The sequence below is a fragment of the Zalophus californianus genome, chromosome 11 (assembly GCF_009762305.2).
Source record: "Zalophus californianus isolate mZalCal1 chromosome 11, mZalCal1.pri.v2, whole genome shotgun sequence".
In the NCBI taxonomy this organism is placed as follows: domain Eukaryota; kingdom Metazoa; phylum Chordata; class Mammalia; order Carnivora; family Otariidae; genus Zalophus; species Zalophus californianus.
The window spans coordinates 1,415,056-1,432,952 of NC_045605.1; the positions used below are offsets into that span (position 1 = coordinate 1,415,056).

The 17,897-nt window shown below is 36.4% G+C and overlaps 1 protein-coding gene across 1 annotated transcript in view; it reads left to right on the plus strand.

Annotated features, from left to right (window-relative positions):
* DYNC2H1 (dynein cytoplasmic 2 heavy chain 1) overlaps positions 1-17,897 on the plus strand; it is a 317,720-nt gene that overhangs the window by 4,976 nt on the left and 294,847 nt on the right. The window contains 12 exon segments of the mRNA XM_035722795.1: positions 1,045-1,215; positions 1,622-1,757; positions 3,351-3,469; positions 4,465-4,609; positions 5,358-5,590; positions 7,897-8,031; positions 8,135-8,248; positions 8,366-8,477; positions 8,802-8,926; positions 10,029-10,204; positions 12,737-12,932; positions 16,453-16,548. Of these exon segments, the coding sequence (XP_035578688.1) occupies positions 1,045-1,215; positions 1,622-1,757; positions 3,351-3,469; positions 4,465-4,609; positions 5,358-5,590; positions 7,897-8,031; positions 8,135-8,248; positions 8,366-8,477; positions 8,802-8,926; positions 10,029-10,204; positions 12,737-12,932; positions 16,453-16,548 (1,758 nt within the window).

Genomic DNA, 17,897 nt, shown 5'->3' on the forward strand with positions numbered 1-17,897 from the left:
GAGGAAGAGAGTACAGGGGTATGTACTATTTAACATCTAAAGAGTGAATTTTTCAAATCTACGTATCTGTAGCTTGTTTTTCTCGCTTGTAATTGGAATAAAATGATCATACTAGCGATAGAATTTTAGTGTATGCAAATGACAGTTTGAGAAATGCAGAGTTTGAGTAAATGCCAGTTCCCTCCTTGTGCCTAAAAAATATAATGATTAGGGTAAAAGAAAAGTAGCATGAAATCTCACTCATCTATAAGGGGTTTTCATGCACAGCAGTGAACTTGTTTGAAAGCTTTTTAATACATATACTTCTCTTTCTGGAAAAAGAGAGCAACTGTGAAAATGCATACATAATGCAAAAACTTCTTTTGGGTAATACATTTTTCAGCTAATGAACTAATTACTGTGAACTGACCTATTTTACACATGGTTGCTTTAGTGACTTCCAATTTAGCTCATCCAGTTCCAACTTTAAATATTCTAGTTATACAACTTAAATGAAAAAGTTTGATGCTCAAATACTTTAAAGAAAAATTTTTTTACTCAGATAAATAAAGATAAACCTAAGAGATAGGCAACTTAAGTCTGTTTTGGTAGCTTTGAGTTTAAATATGACTTAAACACCTTTTAAAATGCTAGTTTCAGGTAAGAGGGTAATCAACGTCCTTGATTTAGACTTTTTGGAATAGAGTGGCGACCTATACTACTAATCAATTTGTACCTGGGGCACACAACTTTGATCTGTAGTATTAAGTCTGGTTGGAGTGGAGTGGTTAGCAGTATATGTCCACAATATGTATATAGTACTTTCTGTTTATAAGCTACTTGTCACAGTAGCTTTAGGATACAGTCACTTATAAGTGGGGATACATTTTAAAACCCAGATGCTCTTAGGGAGCAGAGATAGATTGGTTGTAATATACTGTGATTATTTTAAAGTAACTATTTTTTCCAAGGGATAAAAAATACAGTAATAGAACAGTTTTAGGGGAACATTTCTTTCAAATAGTTTCATGAAAGTAACATAAAAATCATTTGTTTATCACTTAGATTGATTTTGCTGACACAAAAGATAAAGTGCTGGTGTTTTTCAAGCTGCGACCTGAAGTAATTACTGATCAGAATCTACATAATAACATTCTTGTTTCATCTATGTTAGAATCACCTATAAATTCTCTTTACCAAGCAGTACGGCAAATATTTGCACCAATGTTGTTAAAGGTAGGTAAATTAAAGGAGCTGTATGGTCATTTTTTTTTAAGCTAGGTATTTGTATAAATGTCTTTATAAACAAAGATAAATATTTGCTGTTAATATCATTAGTATTTGTTTTTTAAATGTTATAAAAATTATAAAAAAATTAAAGTCAGCTTTGTGGACAAATAGAGAAATGGGAGAAAGAGATAAATGTAATCCACATCAGCTCTTAAGTTGCTATATAGTAAATTATTTTATAAAGTTTTAACTGTTGAAAGGCCTTTTTTTCCTCCCTTATGAGACAGAGGGCAGTGGCAGGCTTTGAGTGACACAGGTGTATTTCGACTTCTTTCTCTCAACAGTATTTTAAGGAAGCCAGTTTGATTGGAAAACTTTTGATCAATGTTTGCTCTTGTCTGTTTTTCTTTAGGATCAGGAATGGAGCAGAAACTTTGATCCCAAACTTCAGAATCTTTTGAGTGAACTAGAAACTGGTTTGGGTATAGTTCTACGAAGATCAGACATTAACTCATCAAAATTGAAATTTAAGGAAGATGATACACGAGGTATAGAACCGTAGCTTAATGAAAGAAAGTCAAAACAGTTTTCTTATTAGTACCTTAGTAAATTAATATATTTTTTCACAGATTTATTTCCACACTTTTGGATCTTCTCTGAGCTTCAGCCTTTTAAATGAATAGATGTACATGGATTTTGAGAGGAAGAAAATGTAATCTTTAACAATGTGCAATTCATGGACATAGAATATAGTTGTCTCTCATTATTTGCAGTAGTTATGTTCTGTAAACTCACTGTGAATATTGAATTAGTAAATACTAAACTCTTGGTCCTAGGGGAAAAACAGTTAGGTTCCTGTGAGCCTCTGGTTGTAACATTTTTATCGACTTCTCAACATGTAACCCTATTTTATGTATGTTTCTGTTTTAATATAATATTTTACATGTGTTTCTGTTTTAATATAATTAATACTTTTTTAATATAGATTGTTGATTACTTAACATAGGCCTCATGGCCAGCAGCACTGTAACTCATGCATGAAGGAAACATCCCTGATACAAGTATCCTCTCTGTGGAGGTCACATCACAGTGTTCTTGTCCTTGGCAACACTGGAAGCACTTCAGCACTATGCTTGGGAGCCATTTTAAACAGAGAAATGACCAATAAAAAGCACAAAAAATGAGGAAAACATCCAGCTGAATGGGTTACAGAAAGGATACTTGTTTATGGTAGGAGATAGGAAACAGAAAGGCAGTGTTACCTTGTTCAGCCTGGGAACGTGTGTGCGGGGCAACTCCCAATTTTTCATTGCTCTGTGCATGTCTGTGAATGACCATGAAAGCATTGCAAGCATTGATTTTAGATTACAAAATAAATGTTAGGAAATGGATGAATTCATAAATCCGCATCCATGAATAAGGAGGACTGACCCTAATTGTCTACTTTGCAAAGATAATTGATTTTTATTTTAAAAATGCATTTTATCTGAAGCTAATTATAATTTTATTCTAGCTATAAATATTATTTATGTGAACAATTAATATGAAGTGAATGACCTACACTAATCATTATTTTACAATATTGGATACAGTTTTATACTTTTTTGAACAGTAAATCAGATGCTTTTTGAATACCATAGACCCAGAAAGAACAGTGCACTTTTCCAGCATGTGATTAAGCAACTAGAAATTGTCCAATTCACTGGGAAATATAAAAACAAATTGAAACAAAAAATTATTTTAATTTGCTTATATTTTGAAATTAAATTGGGGGCATTGATTGATTAAATTGTCATCATTTCTAATTTGGATGGTATTCCCGAACATGAATCGTGATGGAAAGCCTTGTGTTGGAGAAGCAACCTTCCAGGTAGAAGGTGTAGACTGACCGTGTAGAGACGGATGATATACAAAAACATACGGGAAACATACTGAGCGACAAACCTGTGAAGTATACATTTGGTGTACTGTTAGTTGTTCTTAGTGGATTTAAGGAAGAACTTTCTGTTGATAGAAATTGTAAGGCTGATTTTCCGTACATCTTCATGAGCACAGGAAATAGGCAAAATCAAATGAACCAGATAATTTTCTGGCTTTTCATTTTGTACTGATATTTCTTTTTTTCCTTCTCGCCTTTTCAGGTATTCTAACACCAAGTGATGAGTTCCAGTTTTGGGTAGAACAAGCTCATCGTGGAAATAAACAGATTAATAAAGAAAGAGCCAGTTATTTTAAAGAATTATTTGAAACAATTGCAAGAGTATGTGATTCCTATATAGTTATGTTTTAGACTTTTGATAAAAGTACTTTAGGATTCAGTTTTCATTAGATTTACCTTTGTTTTGACATTATTACTTGATGGTTGTAAACAAAAAATATTCTTAATACATAACAGGGTTTCCTTGAAGTGTGCACTTAATGTGCATACAACTTAAAAACCGAAACTTTTAAGAAAGTTAGATTCTAATCTCTAGTAAATATTTTTCTCAAAAACATAATTGCTTTTCTGCAGGTACATAGGGAAAAGCAAAAGCCTAATGTACTAACAGAGGTTTATCTACACGGAGGTAATATGTTCTTTTGAAGGAATGTTCAGTTTATTCAAGTTAGCATTTCGAAGTAATCCCAAATATGAAAAGTCTTAGTTTTATACTTGATTGATTATTCTTTGAAATATTCCTAGAGGTTAAATATGTAACCACTTTGAATATGGTTACAAAAAAGTCTATTCTTTTCAAAATAAATAAATAGTAATTTTTTATTTGTTCCCAGTATTATTTCAATAGTATCATTTTAATGAAATGTTTGAAAAGTTTTAAACTTTTTTTGGTCATAATGATGGAATGTAAAATCACAAACCTTGAGCTGTGATTGCATTACGGGTAACATGCAGTGCAGTCCATGAGTGACAACATACGGGAGCTAGTGTGGGTAATGTCTGTCTGGCATTAGAACCGCCTCCTTTCAGGAGCTGCGAGAAATGAATCCAGACTTCAAGAAAATTAGGTCAAGGGCAAACATGAATGGACTTTGCAATTCTTATGTTTTCTTCTGGCTTTCCTGAAATTTATGTTTGTAAAGGAACTTGTAGGGTATTTGCATAAAGAAGTAACACATTCTCTGGTAGAAAAAGGAAGAGGAAATGATATCGCAGGTGTTAGAATTGTAGCAATTGAAAAGTCTGGAAACAAGTTGACTCTATTGACGAAAGTACAGTTATCATTATGTTTAAAAATGAATGCCTTTTGGTTTTAGGAATTTTATAACTTGGATGGTCTTTCCTTATTGGAGGTGGTTGACTTGGTGGAGACCACTCGGGATGTTGTAGATGATGTGTGGAGACAAACAGAACATGATCACTATCCTGAGTCACGAATGTTACATCTCTTAGATATCATAGGTACTGTTAAAGAAGCAAACTTTTGAAACTTTGGAAGCCTGTTCTACTTTGTTTTTCTAGTTTTTCCTTCAAGCCCTTACTGAAAATGCTCCTTAATGTAATAATTGTTGCTTAGAGTAATGCTTAGAGCAAATCATACCGGATTATTTAAATATAAATTTGTATATAGTTGGTTAATTTAAATCATATGTGTCAAATTCTTTGACCATTAATGCAAGTAAATTTGCATAGATTTTTAGTCCCTATACATGTATTAATTTAAACTTTATTTTGTAACGGTCTCAAAAGTCTTTAGTATGTATTGGTTTACTTGTTAGTATTAAAGTGCATATACTTTTTGACCTAGAAAATACCATTCTCTTTATTATTCTTGGGAAATATTAGACAAGTACATAAAGGTATATGTATAAGGATAGTTATTGCTGCATTGTTTGTAATGTAGGAGTAGAGACAAATAGCGATTGAGAATTGGTTATATAATGCTACCTCCATACAGTAGTGTAGCCTTTTGAAAAAATTATATGTATTTTTGCACTTGAGAGATGCACATAATACCTTGAAAGATGTGAAAATACAAAGAAATTATGTGCATGTGTTTTGAAAAATATGTTTTGAGCCTAAGGATATGCATATAGTATTTCATAGATCCTTAGTTTGCTAATTTGTATATTTTTATCATAAGCATGTATTCTGTAATTATTCAGTAAAAACACATTTCCATTAAAAAATTTGCTTTCTCTTTGATTAGGTGGTTCATTTGGAAGATTTGTTCAGAAAAAGTTGGGAACTTTGAATCTGTGGGAAGATCCTTATCATCTCGTGAAAGACAATCTGAAAGCTGGTATTTCAATTTGTGAACAGTGGGTGGCCGCCTGTAATCACCTAACAGGTCAGGCGTGGCAGCGCTATGTCCCTCATCCATGGAAAAATGAGAAATACTTCCCTGAAACACTTGACAAACTTGGCACACGCCTCGAAGAGGTATCATTTGATTACTTGGGTCTTTGACATAAGTATGAAGGAGGTTCAAACCTGTTTGTGAATATATTTTATAATTAGTAAGTAGTACACATCTGATAGGAGTTATTTATGTTTTGGGGAAAGAATAAGAATTAAAGTTCATGTGAGATAATTTTTGGCAGTCATGTGACTGGTGCCCAACTAGCTGCTAGTTTCCACCTGCTTGCTTTTTCTTCGGTGTATGACTGTTCACCTTGTAAGTTGTGAACTTCTGTTTTGTACTCCTCTGTTGTGAAAAAGATAATCAGCTCCCCGTCCTGGTATAGAAGTTCTCAGACATTCCCTTGGCTATTGAAATTGTTATGAAGCAGGGACAGCTTTTCAGGGAGTACTCAGTGGAAATACTGATGGAAGAACTGTTTAATTTACATAGGTTACAAGTTTCAGTATAGAACTTAAGCATTTAGCTTGAGGGGCTAGCAAGATGAGAATATGCAAAGATTGCAAAGCTGACTTTTCCCCCTTTGTGCTCATAGTTCCTTGGGGATTTTTTTTAAAACCTTTTTCATTATGAAAAATTTGAAACATGCACAAAAGTGAAATAGTGTAACAAATGCCCGTGTATATGCCACTTGATCTCAACAGCCACTGGCATTACTCAGTTTCTGTTCCATCTTTGTCTCCCACCTTCCCTTTTTTTGGAGTATTTTTAAAGCCAAGGCAAGAAATCGTATACTTACACCCTGAAAACAACCACAGTACCACCATCACACTCAACAAAATGACAATATTTTCCTAGTATCATTTTGTATTTAACCAATGTTCAGTTGTCCTGATTGTTTCAGAAAATCTTTATAGTTAGTTTACTTGAATCCAGCTGCTTCACAGGTGCTGCTGTGTGATTCCTACCCAATACATCAGGAGACACACAGCCTCAGTTTCCTACTGGCAGGGAGGTCAGTTTGCTCTTGGCTCTCCTTATGATGCTCTTCCTTCAACTCTTCTAAGTGACTTACCAGCCACTGATGATCGTGAGCAGTTGTGACATAGATTCTCCAGTTCTGTTGTTCTTTCTGTGTTTCTCTTAATGACGGAAGAACTTTTTGTCATCAGTTTTTTAGTTACTGTGAATGGCAGTAGACACAATTACCTTTTTTCTTTGATTTATCACTTGTTAGAACAGTGAACAATAAGTTAGTTTCATTGTAAGTTCCATAGGCAATTAATAAAATGTTTTCTCGTTAGTATCATTACGAAGCCATGAGTTTTTATATTTTATGAGTTTCAGTCTATTATGGTTATTGTTATTATCCTCAAATTATTCCATCTTTGGGCAGTGAACGCCCATTTAAGTTGGCTCTTGTGTTATTTTGACATGAATCCAGTATTTTTTGACAACTTCCTTACTTTTAGCCCCCCACCCCCCAAAATGTACCAGCCCATCTTGGACATTTTCTGCCTCACTCCTGGAACTAGTCATTTCTCTCAAGAGCCTGGTTCCTTTTAGTGGAAAATGGTATTTAGCAGCAACAATCTGGTTGGGAAAATATTGCCATTGATAACTTAGTTATCAATGCTTTTAGGCCTTCTCAGTAGACAGGGTTGTTACATTGGTATTTTTGTTTTTAGCAAGAAAAGAATCAATAGTATATACTCCTCTTTCCATCTCAAATGAAAGGTTAGAGTGTTTTTACTTAACCTTTTTGATTGCCTTTTAATTGTTGGAAATTTTATTTATTTTTAAATTGAAATACCACACATTTTATTCATTTAAACTATACACATTTTTTTTTTAAAGTAGGCTGTACACCCAACATGGGGCTTGAACTCACGACCCTGATATTAAGTGTCGCCTGCTCTACCAACTGTGTCAGGCAGGTGCCACTCTTGGTGGAAGTTTTAAATACAAAATACAACAGTTTGTTTCCCAGCTATTTGTAAGTTATACATAATAGGGTTGTTAACATATTATTTCATTGTTAGAGGTGCAATTTAATGCAGAATAATGAAAATCAGAAGTTCTTTTTACTGAATTAAGGACTCTAAAACGTTACTTAAATGAACTTTAAACATAGCTTAACTGTATTTAGATTTTGTGTGTTTTCACCAGGTTTGAACACATTAGTTGACAGTAGTGTTGTGATGTAATGACGTCTTTGAGCACCACTTTGACTATTGATGAGTAGTAATTCTCAAGATTACGGTTTGTTGTATTCATTTCAGTGAACCTAGTTTAAAGAAACTCTTGCCAAATACATGTAGACTCTAGACCTATTTGTGCAGATTTATCAATTTAAATAAATTTGTTTTAATATTTTATGTTTTAGGTTTTGGCTGTTAGAACAATTCATGAGAAGCTTCTTTATTTTTTACCTACCAGTGAAGAGAAGATCATATGCCTGACTCGAGTATTTGAACCTTTTACTGGCCTGAATCCTGTGCAGTATAATCCATATACTGAGGTTGAATATATATGTTTTTGTCTTTATAACTTCCTGTTTGTATTGTTCTTCTCAAAGGCAAGTATTGAAAATATTAAAAGTCTAATAATATTAATTTGTTTAGCCTTTATGGAAAGCTGCAGTGTCTCAATATGAAAAAATTATTGCACCTGCGGAACAAAAAATAGCAGGAAAGTTGAAAAATTATATTTCAGAAATTCAGGATAGTCCACAGCAGGTAAAATATTGACATATTTTATTTTTACTATTTCCCTTAAGCTGTTTTGGGAGATATTTATGTATTTACCAAGTTGATCGATTTAGGATGAACATGTACTTTTTTATTTTATGTTAGCTTCTTCAAGCATTTCTGAAATATAAAGAGTTGGTGAAGCGTCCAATTATAAGTAAAGAATTGATGTTAGAAAGAGAAACTTTACTGGCAAGACTTGTGGACTCAGTTAAAGGTAAAAGTTTATGAGACATTATAGTGTTTGCTTGAGAAAATATTTTTGTAGGTTACTTTTTCTTGTATAACATTTAGGATTAGGACTATATAACATTATATGCTGAAGATTAATTTACTATATTTGGTATAAATTACAGATTTTAAAAATTAGTTATTTTCTTCTGTCTCATTTGATACATGGTAAAGTCCCTGAAGGTAAACAACCAAGCCTTAGAATTTGTCTGTCCACAACCTTTCACTTAGTACTTGGTGCACAGAAGGCACTTAGGAAATCTTGACTGAATGTGTATAATCATTTATTTGATTTATTTAAATTTTACAGATTTTCGGTTAGACTTTGAGAATCGATGCCGAGGAGTTCCTGGTGAAGCATCTGGACCGCTTTCTGGCAAAAACCTTTCGGAAGTTGTTAATAATATAGTTTGGGTTCGCCAGTTGGAACTGAAGGTATTAGTTTTAATAGATGTTGAAGAACACTAATTGTAAAATGTGCTAAATTAATATGGAAGGCACTCTAGAACTCTAGTGAAAAAATGAAAAAAAAATTCTCTGCTTTCTTTGGCATTTCCATCTAATTTTCATGTGAAGTGTAGAATTCTAAAAAAGCGTACAGAGGAGGTTTGAATGGTCCACTCATTTTTTATGTAGAGATAACTAGCACATCCTTTATCATTCAGGTGCAGTTCCACGTAAAGTGCCTTCTTAAGAAAATATTGAAGAGGAAATCATCTTTTATATATTTTCAAAGGGTTTTTTTTAATCCTTTGAGATTATCACTGCAAAATCTTTGTAGTTGCAAACTCTATCAGCAAGTATGTTTATGTAGGTAAATCATTCTAGGTTGAAAGGAAATTAAAGGAAAGGTGAAATGTAATTATGACACTGCCTAAGATTAGGGTCAGCAATTTATGGATTTAACAGCTACTCTTTTAATATTTTGGTATTATCAAAATTGATCTAAGATTCTTATGTACAGTGTCTTCTATCTGACTCACATAATGGATGTTCATTGGTTATGGTCTGTGATTAAGAGCAAGCAGACATAGAGTGTCTATGTTGGAGAGTTCTACTTATTCAAGGTTGTGTTTTTGATGTTCTGTTTTCTGAAATATTCTACCCAATTTTGTCAGTCAGCTTTCCAAAGTGCTAGATCATGTTCTGTGTACAGTTGTGGAAGAAAGACATTTCTTTCCCCTAATTGCCCTTCAGATTGGCAGATATGTGTGAGCTCTTCACCAGAGCACTAAGCAAAGGACCACATTATTGCTGCACATGTGTAGGAGCGTCGCTGAGTTCGTGGGGGTCTTACCCTTCCGATTAGGCCTCGTATGCGTTACATCTGTGTTTGGCTATTCTGAGTTGTACAAGTCAGAAGCAAAGTGGGGGTTGATCTTCTCACCTTTGCTGGCAAATCTTCTCTCCTACTGTTTATAGGTGGATGGGAAAGTAATTTCTGAATCACACATCAGAGAAGGTGGTTCATTTTATGCCAATTTTGTAGTAAGTATTAATATATTCTTGTAATATTCTTGTGATGTGGCTTTTTAAGGTGGATGATACTATCAAGATTGCAGAGGCTCTTTTATCTGACTTGTCAGGATTCCGATCTTTCCATCGAAGTGCTGAAGATCTCTTAGACCAGTTTAAACTGTATGAACAAGAACAATTTGATGATTGGTCCCGAGACATTCAGTCTGGTTTGTCTGATTCCAGATCTGGTTTGTGGTAAGTACAGATACACTAAACAGTGACATCTGGGCAAGAATCTTGTTTCTTATGCTATTAACCGAGTTTTCTCTGTTCTCTCCTTTGTCCAAACTTACTGCCACCTGGGTGGCTCAGTCGTTAGGCGTCTGCCTTCGGCTCAGGTCATGATCCCAGAGTCCTGGGATCGAGCCCCGCGTCGGGCTCCCTGCTCAGTGGGGAGCCTGCGTCTCTCTCTCCCACTCCCCCTGCTTGTGTTCCCTCTCTCGCTGTCTCTCCCTGTCATATAAATAAATTAAATTAAATTAAAAAAAAATTTTTTTTTGGTTAGTTTTTTATTATCAACTTTTAAGTCATTAAGGTTGGGAACTTGGAAGATAGAGTTAGTCGACTGCCCACCTTGCTTCTCATGCGTGTTTGTCAGGTCTGCAGATTCTCCTTTTAGAATGAGGCTTTCCTCTCCTGTGGTGTGTTGCTGTTGGTATTCATATATGTTTTTCTACCTTTTTACATTAATATTATTTACAGGGATACACACACACTGTAAGCTATAAAATTTCATTATTTTAAGCTCCTTGAGGTGGGAAGTAATCTCTTCATGAAATACTACTTTGGTGCCCACCGTAGGGTAAGGGTTTGCTAAACACTGAGCGATATTGAACCTAATTTAATTGGTTAACCTAGTTATTTTAATGCACATTTAAAATGGATGATCTGGAAAAACCATTGTTTCTTTGGTCAGGTAAACTTTCCTTAGTATATTACTGTATTTTCAGAAACTAGTCATGTTGTAGTTTTTAGAAACTTGTTACTTTTCAAAAAAGTAACTTTTGTTGCTTTGTCCATAATATGAAATTCTGTTTATTTTGCCTATACTGCTACAAAGAATAATTAGGCCTTAAGGGGTAGCTTCTTAAACTGAATAAATAGTTTTTTTCCCTTACCTTGCATTTTGGATGTGGAGGAAGAAGAGAAGAACCGAAAGGTGCTGGGGTGTAATGATTCTAACCTTATGCCATTGAACTCTTTCCCCTCCTACTGTCAACCTAAAATATGATAGATACGCCAGACCTAAAAGAAGAGTTCTTTAGTCAACTAATTTTGGGAAATGTTGACACTTCTATCACTGCAGCTCTGGTGGAGATCCACTCTGTGACAGCATGCCAAGGGATTGAGACCTTCTCTAAAGAAGTCTGTTGAATGCTGTTCAACCCAGTGTTTCCCAGTTGGCAATGAAATACTTGGACTCCTGCTTTTTTTTCCTGGGCAAAACCCTTTATTGTTCCATAGAATCAGCATGTTTTAAAATATATTTCAGGGTATGCTGGTATGTAGAAAGTAGTTTTGAAGATTAGTTTCAAATAAAGGCAAAGAAAATCACCATTAAAATTTTCTGCAGGGAGTCTGCTTCTCCCTCTGACCCAACCCCCTCTCATGCTCGCTCGTGCACTCTCTCTCTCTCTCATTCTCTCTCTCAAATAAATAAATAAAATCTTTAAAAAAATTTTTTTCTGACAGGCTATCTGTTCTGTTATAGGAACGTTGAGGCTACATCATTATTCTAAGCCACTTTGAAGTACCTGTTTTTTATTCTGCTTTATTATATGTGTTGATAGATGGGTGGGATAGTTTTGTTCTTTGCTTTTCAGGAGCTTACTTTCTAAGACCTACGTTTTCTTAATTGTGAAAGTGATTTGAAGGAATAAGCATTATGTAAACATGACCCTGAAAGGGAAGTCATGAAACTATAATACTCTTGACTGATTAATTAATTAATTAATTAATTTTTTAAAAAAGATTTTATTTATTTGACAGAGAGAGAAACAGCGAGAGAGGGAACACAAGCAGGGGGAGGGGGAGAGGGAGAGGGAGAAGCAGGCTTCCCGCGGAGCAGGGAGCCCAATGCGGGGCTCGATCCCAGGACCCCGGGATCGTGACCTGAGCCGAAGGCAGACGCCTAACGACTGAGCCACCCAGGCGCCCCACTTCTTGATTAATTTAGCTCAGTATTTTCACAATCATGCTGACTCGAGTGCCCTGATTTAAAAATTGCTATTGTAACATTTGCAAGAAACACGAAGGACAGCTCTTAGAGAAACAAAAGTAGAGGAATGAAACATTTGAATATATCTCCTCCTACCATTTTGATGTTCTTTATCATTGATCCTTTAATAAACACATTAAATAACCAAGTAGGCTGACTCAAGAAATACCTAAGGTACCCTTTGGAAAATGAACCGAAACCTTTTCTCTTTATGGTGAATATGATGCCAGTTTTGAGTCTGAGTGGAAGGCTAAGAGATTGATTTTACTGATTTCAAAAACTGCTTGGTTGAAATATTAATGTGATGGTGTATTTTGGATATTGCAGTTTATTACCAAGATCTGAATTGTGTGATACTATGTGAAAATAAGATTGCTTGAAAACTATAATTAAAATTTTTTTTACTTTGAGTTAATTTTATATTTACAGAAAAGTTGTAAAAACTGTTGCGTTTTTCGTCTGTCAAAAGAGTGAGAACATGAATTTTAAAAAGTTATTTTATCTTGTAGTATCGAGGCTAATAGTCGAATTATGGAATTGGATCCTAACGACGGATCATTAAGAGTGCATTATTCAGATCGGTTGGTGATTCTTCTTAGAGAAGTTCGTCAGCTCTCTGCACTTGGCTTTGTTATTCCTGCCAAAATACAGCAAGTTGCAAACATTGCACAGAAATTCTGCAAGCAAGCAATTATTCTTAAACAAGTATGACATTATATTTTTGAATATATGACTGTTCTGAGTTCATTACATTACAATATTTTAAGGGGTTCGTCTTCTAAATTTTGAGTTTTTTAGGCTAATAGAATAGCACAAGTCTTTGGAAATTAAGGTTTGCTAAATGACTACATTACAAAATTTGCTTTGCAAATCTATATAGGAATTCATTAATTTGTGATATGATTGTTATTGTTGTTCATTCTAAAAGCATTTGGAAAAATAGACTGTTATTTCTCCTTTTTTCCTTTTTCTTTCGTGTTGTATGCATGGATCTTCAGGGACCTTCTAGTCAAAGGGCCCTCTGTCCTTTGCTTGCCTTCGAGGGGCAGATTCTTAGAGAATTACCAGGCTGATGGGCTGGTCACTATTTTTCGCCATTTCATGGGTCTAGCTGTTTACCATTTTGCCATCATGTCATTTTTCTATTTAGAACCAACTATTATGGCCACATTGTCTGTCTCCTTAGGGCAGAACACAAGGCCCTTCTTAATCATGCTCTAAGTAACCTAACCAGCTATGGCTTCCACTCCCTACCCTCTGAATGTGTCTCCATGCACGGATCTCTGTCCCCTCTTATTAGAAAACTCAAAGTCGTCCTTTAATTCCCCACTCATAAGTCATTTCTTGTGTGTCTTTCTTTAGTTGATTGTTCCCTATTCTGTATGCAGTGTGCACATCACTCTTGAACGCTTTATGGAGTATTGGATTTTTTTCATCTTTTCTTTTCACTTGATTAATAGATTGTGGTGAGCAGGAATAGTATCTTAGAGGCAGGGGCAGTGTCTTGTGTATCTCGGTCTCTCATTTATTCTTTCAGCAAAGATTCCTTGAGCACCTGCACTGTCAAGCACAGCGTAGTGGGGATATAAAAATGAATATACTGCTATCATATTCTGGCACAGGGTTCTCAGCCTTGGCACTGTTGACATTTTGGACCAGTTTTTCCTGGGGACTGTCCTGTGCGTTGTAGGATGTTTAGCAGCATCCCTGGCCAGTAGCACCTGTCTGCTCCTGACAATCCGAAGTATCTCCAGTCGTTGCCAAATGTCCCCGTAGGTGCAAATCAGCCATGGTTGAGAACCACTGGTCTAGCAGGGAGAGCAAAGTAAACATTGAGTTCTCATTAAATATCAGGGCTTCTGGAAGATAGATTATTTATATTATTTCCATTCAACCCCCCACCCCCTATTTTTCAGTGATCTAATTGGGGATCAGATTCGTAACATAGCTTTTCTGATGCCACACAGCTAATAAGTTATGTAGCTAGGGTTTGATACCAAATCTGACCCCAAAGCCCATATTTATTCCATTATAGTTATATACTGGTGACAGATATTTGAAAAATTGGTAAAATATTTAATTTATTATGAGTATTTTATTAGAGATTTTTGTAAGTGCTATGAAAGCATAGAGGTGGGAATTTTCAGTTATTTGCTGGGTGAGGGTAGAGGGAGTATCAGCTAAATCCTTCCAGGGGAATGCTGTTTGGTGTGAGACTGGAAGGGTATATGTATATTGTCTCAGGAGCACAAAGGGGAGGGTGGGTGAGCATTTCACATAGAGGGACTGCATCCTTAAAAGCAGAGAGGCTCACTTTTGTATCCTCTGTATTTAGTGTGATGCAACAGGAACTCAAACGGTGAAGGAATGACCATATAGTATTTGTCTTTCCCCAGGGAAATCTATTTACGTAAACCTTTACTGATGAGCAGGTATGCAGCTGGCGTAGGGAGGGCGAAGTAGGAGTTGGTTAGATTGTAGTGCGGCCAGATTGCTGTAAGGGTATGTATTCTTTTGCTTCTAGTTTTTCTGATTAGGCTTCTTCTTGGACTACTGTTGTGCTGCAAAATAGTACAGTGGATGTTCTCCACCAAATAAGCAGATTTTCATATGTACTAGTGGAAAGAAGAGGACTCTATAAAATCAGTTAGGATTTTTTTTTTTTTCCTGAGCGAGAGAGAGATGGGTGGGAGGGGCAGAGGGAGAGGGAGAGGGAGGATCTGAATTAGGCTCCACACCCAGCACCTGAGCCTGCTGTGGAGCTCGATCTCACGACCCTGAGACTGTGACTTGAGCTGGAATGAAGAGTGGGATGCTAAGCCGACTGAGACACCCAGGCGCCCCCATGAGGACATATTTTTTAAGTACATACTCTGGGCTAAGAATTTTGTGAGATTACAAAGATTACAAAGATACAAAGATTAAAAGACGGTCTTTGTAAACTCCTTAGACTCACGCCATGGTGTCCACTTGATCCACTTACCTGAACTTCTCCTTTTCCTCTGACAGAGTTGACAGTGGTCTCTTTTGTTCATCACGGTACCTTGTAGCTACTTCTGTTCTTTGATTCACTGATTAATTCACGCGTTCTCTTGCTAGACACTGTTCCTGAAGCTGTCATTCTAATTTGGGAGGTGGCAAACACACAGGGAGGTAGTTTTAGGTAGTGGTGAGTACTCTGAAGAAAAAGAAAACACAGGGAAGATACAGAGTGGTCAGGGTAGGCCCTGGTGAAGGCTATAACATCGAGAAGAGGAGCGACAGAGTGGCAGCAGAACCACACAGGCGTCTGGGGGAAGACGTGTGTGCAGGGAGCAGATGCCATGCCGAGTTCCTGAGGCAAGACTCGGTGGCTTAGAGACGCAGCAGGGAGGCCCGCATGGCTGCCCTGCACTGAAGGTTTGTGGTGTGGCTGACGGCCAGTCGATGTGAGATGTTGGTGCTGGGGGAGGGCCGTGGGTCTTGGATTTGGATTTTATTCCTGACTGTATTGGGAAGCCATTGGGAGATTTTAGGTAACAGTTTTGGGATTTTGGATTTTATTCTCAAATGCACTGCGGAGTCATTGGAAGTTTTTGAGTGGGCACAGGTATGGTATGATTTCTGTTTAAGGAAGGACCATTCTGGCTTCTTTGAATGCTTTGAGAAGACAGTAGGAAGCCATGACTGGAAACAGGCACTGGTCTTGTCAAGAGACGAGGCTGCTTGGACTGGTGTGGGACCCATGGAGGCGGGCGACATGGCTGGGTTTAATACATGTTTAAGAGTGTAGTCAGTAGACACCATTGATGTGGGATGTGAAAGAAAAGTGAAGGACGACTCAAAGTTGTTTTGGTCTGAGAAATAAATAAATTACGTGTTATGTACTGAGAAAGGAAGGAGCAGGTTTGGAGAGTTGTAAGAATGAAGGGTTCAGTTTTTAGCATGCTTTACTGGTTTCCTCTGTATTTCCCTTGATATTGTGAACTTCTTGATTGCAGGGACTGGGTTTTATGGTCTTTGTTTAATCAGCCCCGGGACATGATTTGGCAAATTATAGGAACTCAACACATAATTGTTGACTGCGTATATTAATACATGCATAATGCTATATTAGAGATGAAAAATATTTTTTTAATCTTAGCATGAGAAGAGTTAATATTTCCACTCAATTAAAAATGAAAACAAATGAAAAATTAAGTGTTATTTATTATTGATTATTGCTAATTGGACTTTTACTTTGTAGGTGGCACATTTTTACAATTCTGTTGATCAACAAATGATTCAAAGTCAGAGACCAATGATGCTACAGTCTGCGTTAGCATTTGAACAGATAATTAAGGTAAATGGACTTTCTGTGTTGTTAGAATTAGAATTTACATGTGAGGTGCTCCTTTTTTTGGTTTTTTAGTATACCCTTCCACTTAACATTGATCTAAGGCTTTGTTTTGTTTCCCAATGACTTCCTTCACTCTTAACAAGTAACGTTTTTCCAACTGTAGATTTGAATGGTTACAGTGTTTCACATTGTAGGTGCTGAGTTTGATCGTTTGATTTCATATTTATAGTATACAGTTGTTGTGCTATTATATTTACTTATTCACTGAAGTGTGAGGTCCTTATATACCAGAGTCTTAAGTGCTTTTCCATCATCTCCTGATTTTATAATTTGATATTCATTTTTTTGTCTGTGTGGTGTATCTAACCCATTCGGCATTAGAAAAACCTACAATAGTTTTTAAACTGTTACTATGTGACTGGTGGCTTTTTGAAATCTACATTTTTAGTCTTAAACATAAAATTTAAAAAAAAATTAGAAGAGGAATATACCCTTTTCTTCTTGTTTTATTTAAAGTGGATTGCTAGTTGTGATCTTCCTTAAGACTACCCCCAGGTTCTGTGATTTTCTAGGAGGACTGATAGGACTCAGGGTATAGTTGCCCCCACAGCTAATTTATTATCTGTCCCAGCAAGAGGATGCAGCGCATAGTCAGCTCAGGGAAAGGTACATGAGGGTGAGGTCCTGGGGAAATCAGGCGCAAGCTCTCAAGAGTCCCTCCCAGTGGAGTCACACAGGGCATTCTTCACCACCCCTCCTCCAACCCCCCCCCCCCCCAGCAACAAGCTGTAATAAGTGTGAAGTGGTGTCTTCCTGGGAAGACCATTAGCGACTCGGTGCCCAGGCGTTTACTGGGAACTGGACATGGAGGCATCTTCTACCTAACATGTACTAAAATCCCAGGTTCCCAAGAGGGGATCTCAACATGGTGTTCAGTGTAAACCATGTTGTTTCGGTGCAGTGAGCCGGTGGTAAACGTGAGCGGGGCCGGGGAGGTGTGCTCCTAGGTGCCAGCTGAGGGTCTGTCTTGGAAGCAGGCCTTTGGAGGGAGAGCGTGCAGACCTGCTCCGCTGACTTTGTTCCGCACACTGGATCTCAGGCTGAACATTTACTACAAGGCACATAACTCATAAATTTTATTAAAAACATGTTTTTATTGCCAAAGCTCAATATGACTTTATAATGGAAAGTAAAAAAAAAAAAACACTGACAGAAAAAAAAATTGTTTTAAAATTGTACCACCAAGGGATGGCCATTGTTAATAGTCTGGTATATATCCTTTAAACTTTTTTTCTGGGCGTATTTACAAGTGTACTTTTGGAAATGGGGTAAGATTTTATTTTTCACCTAAT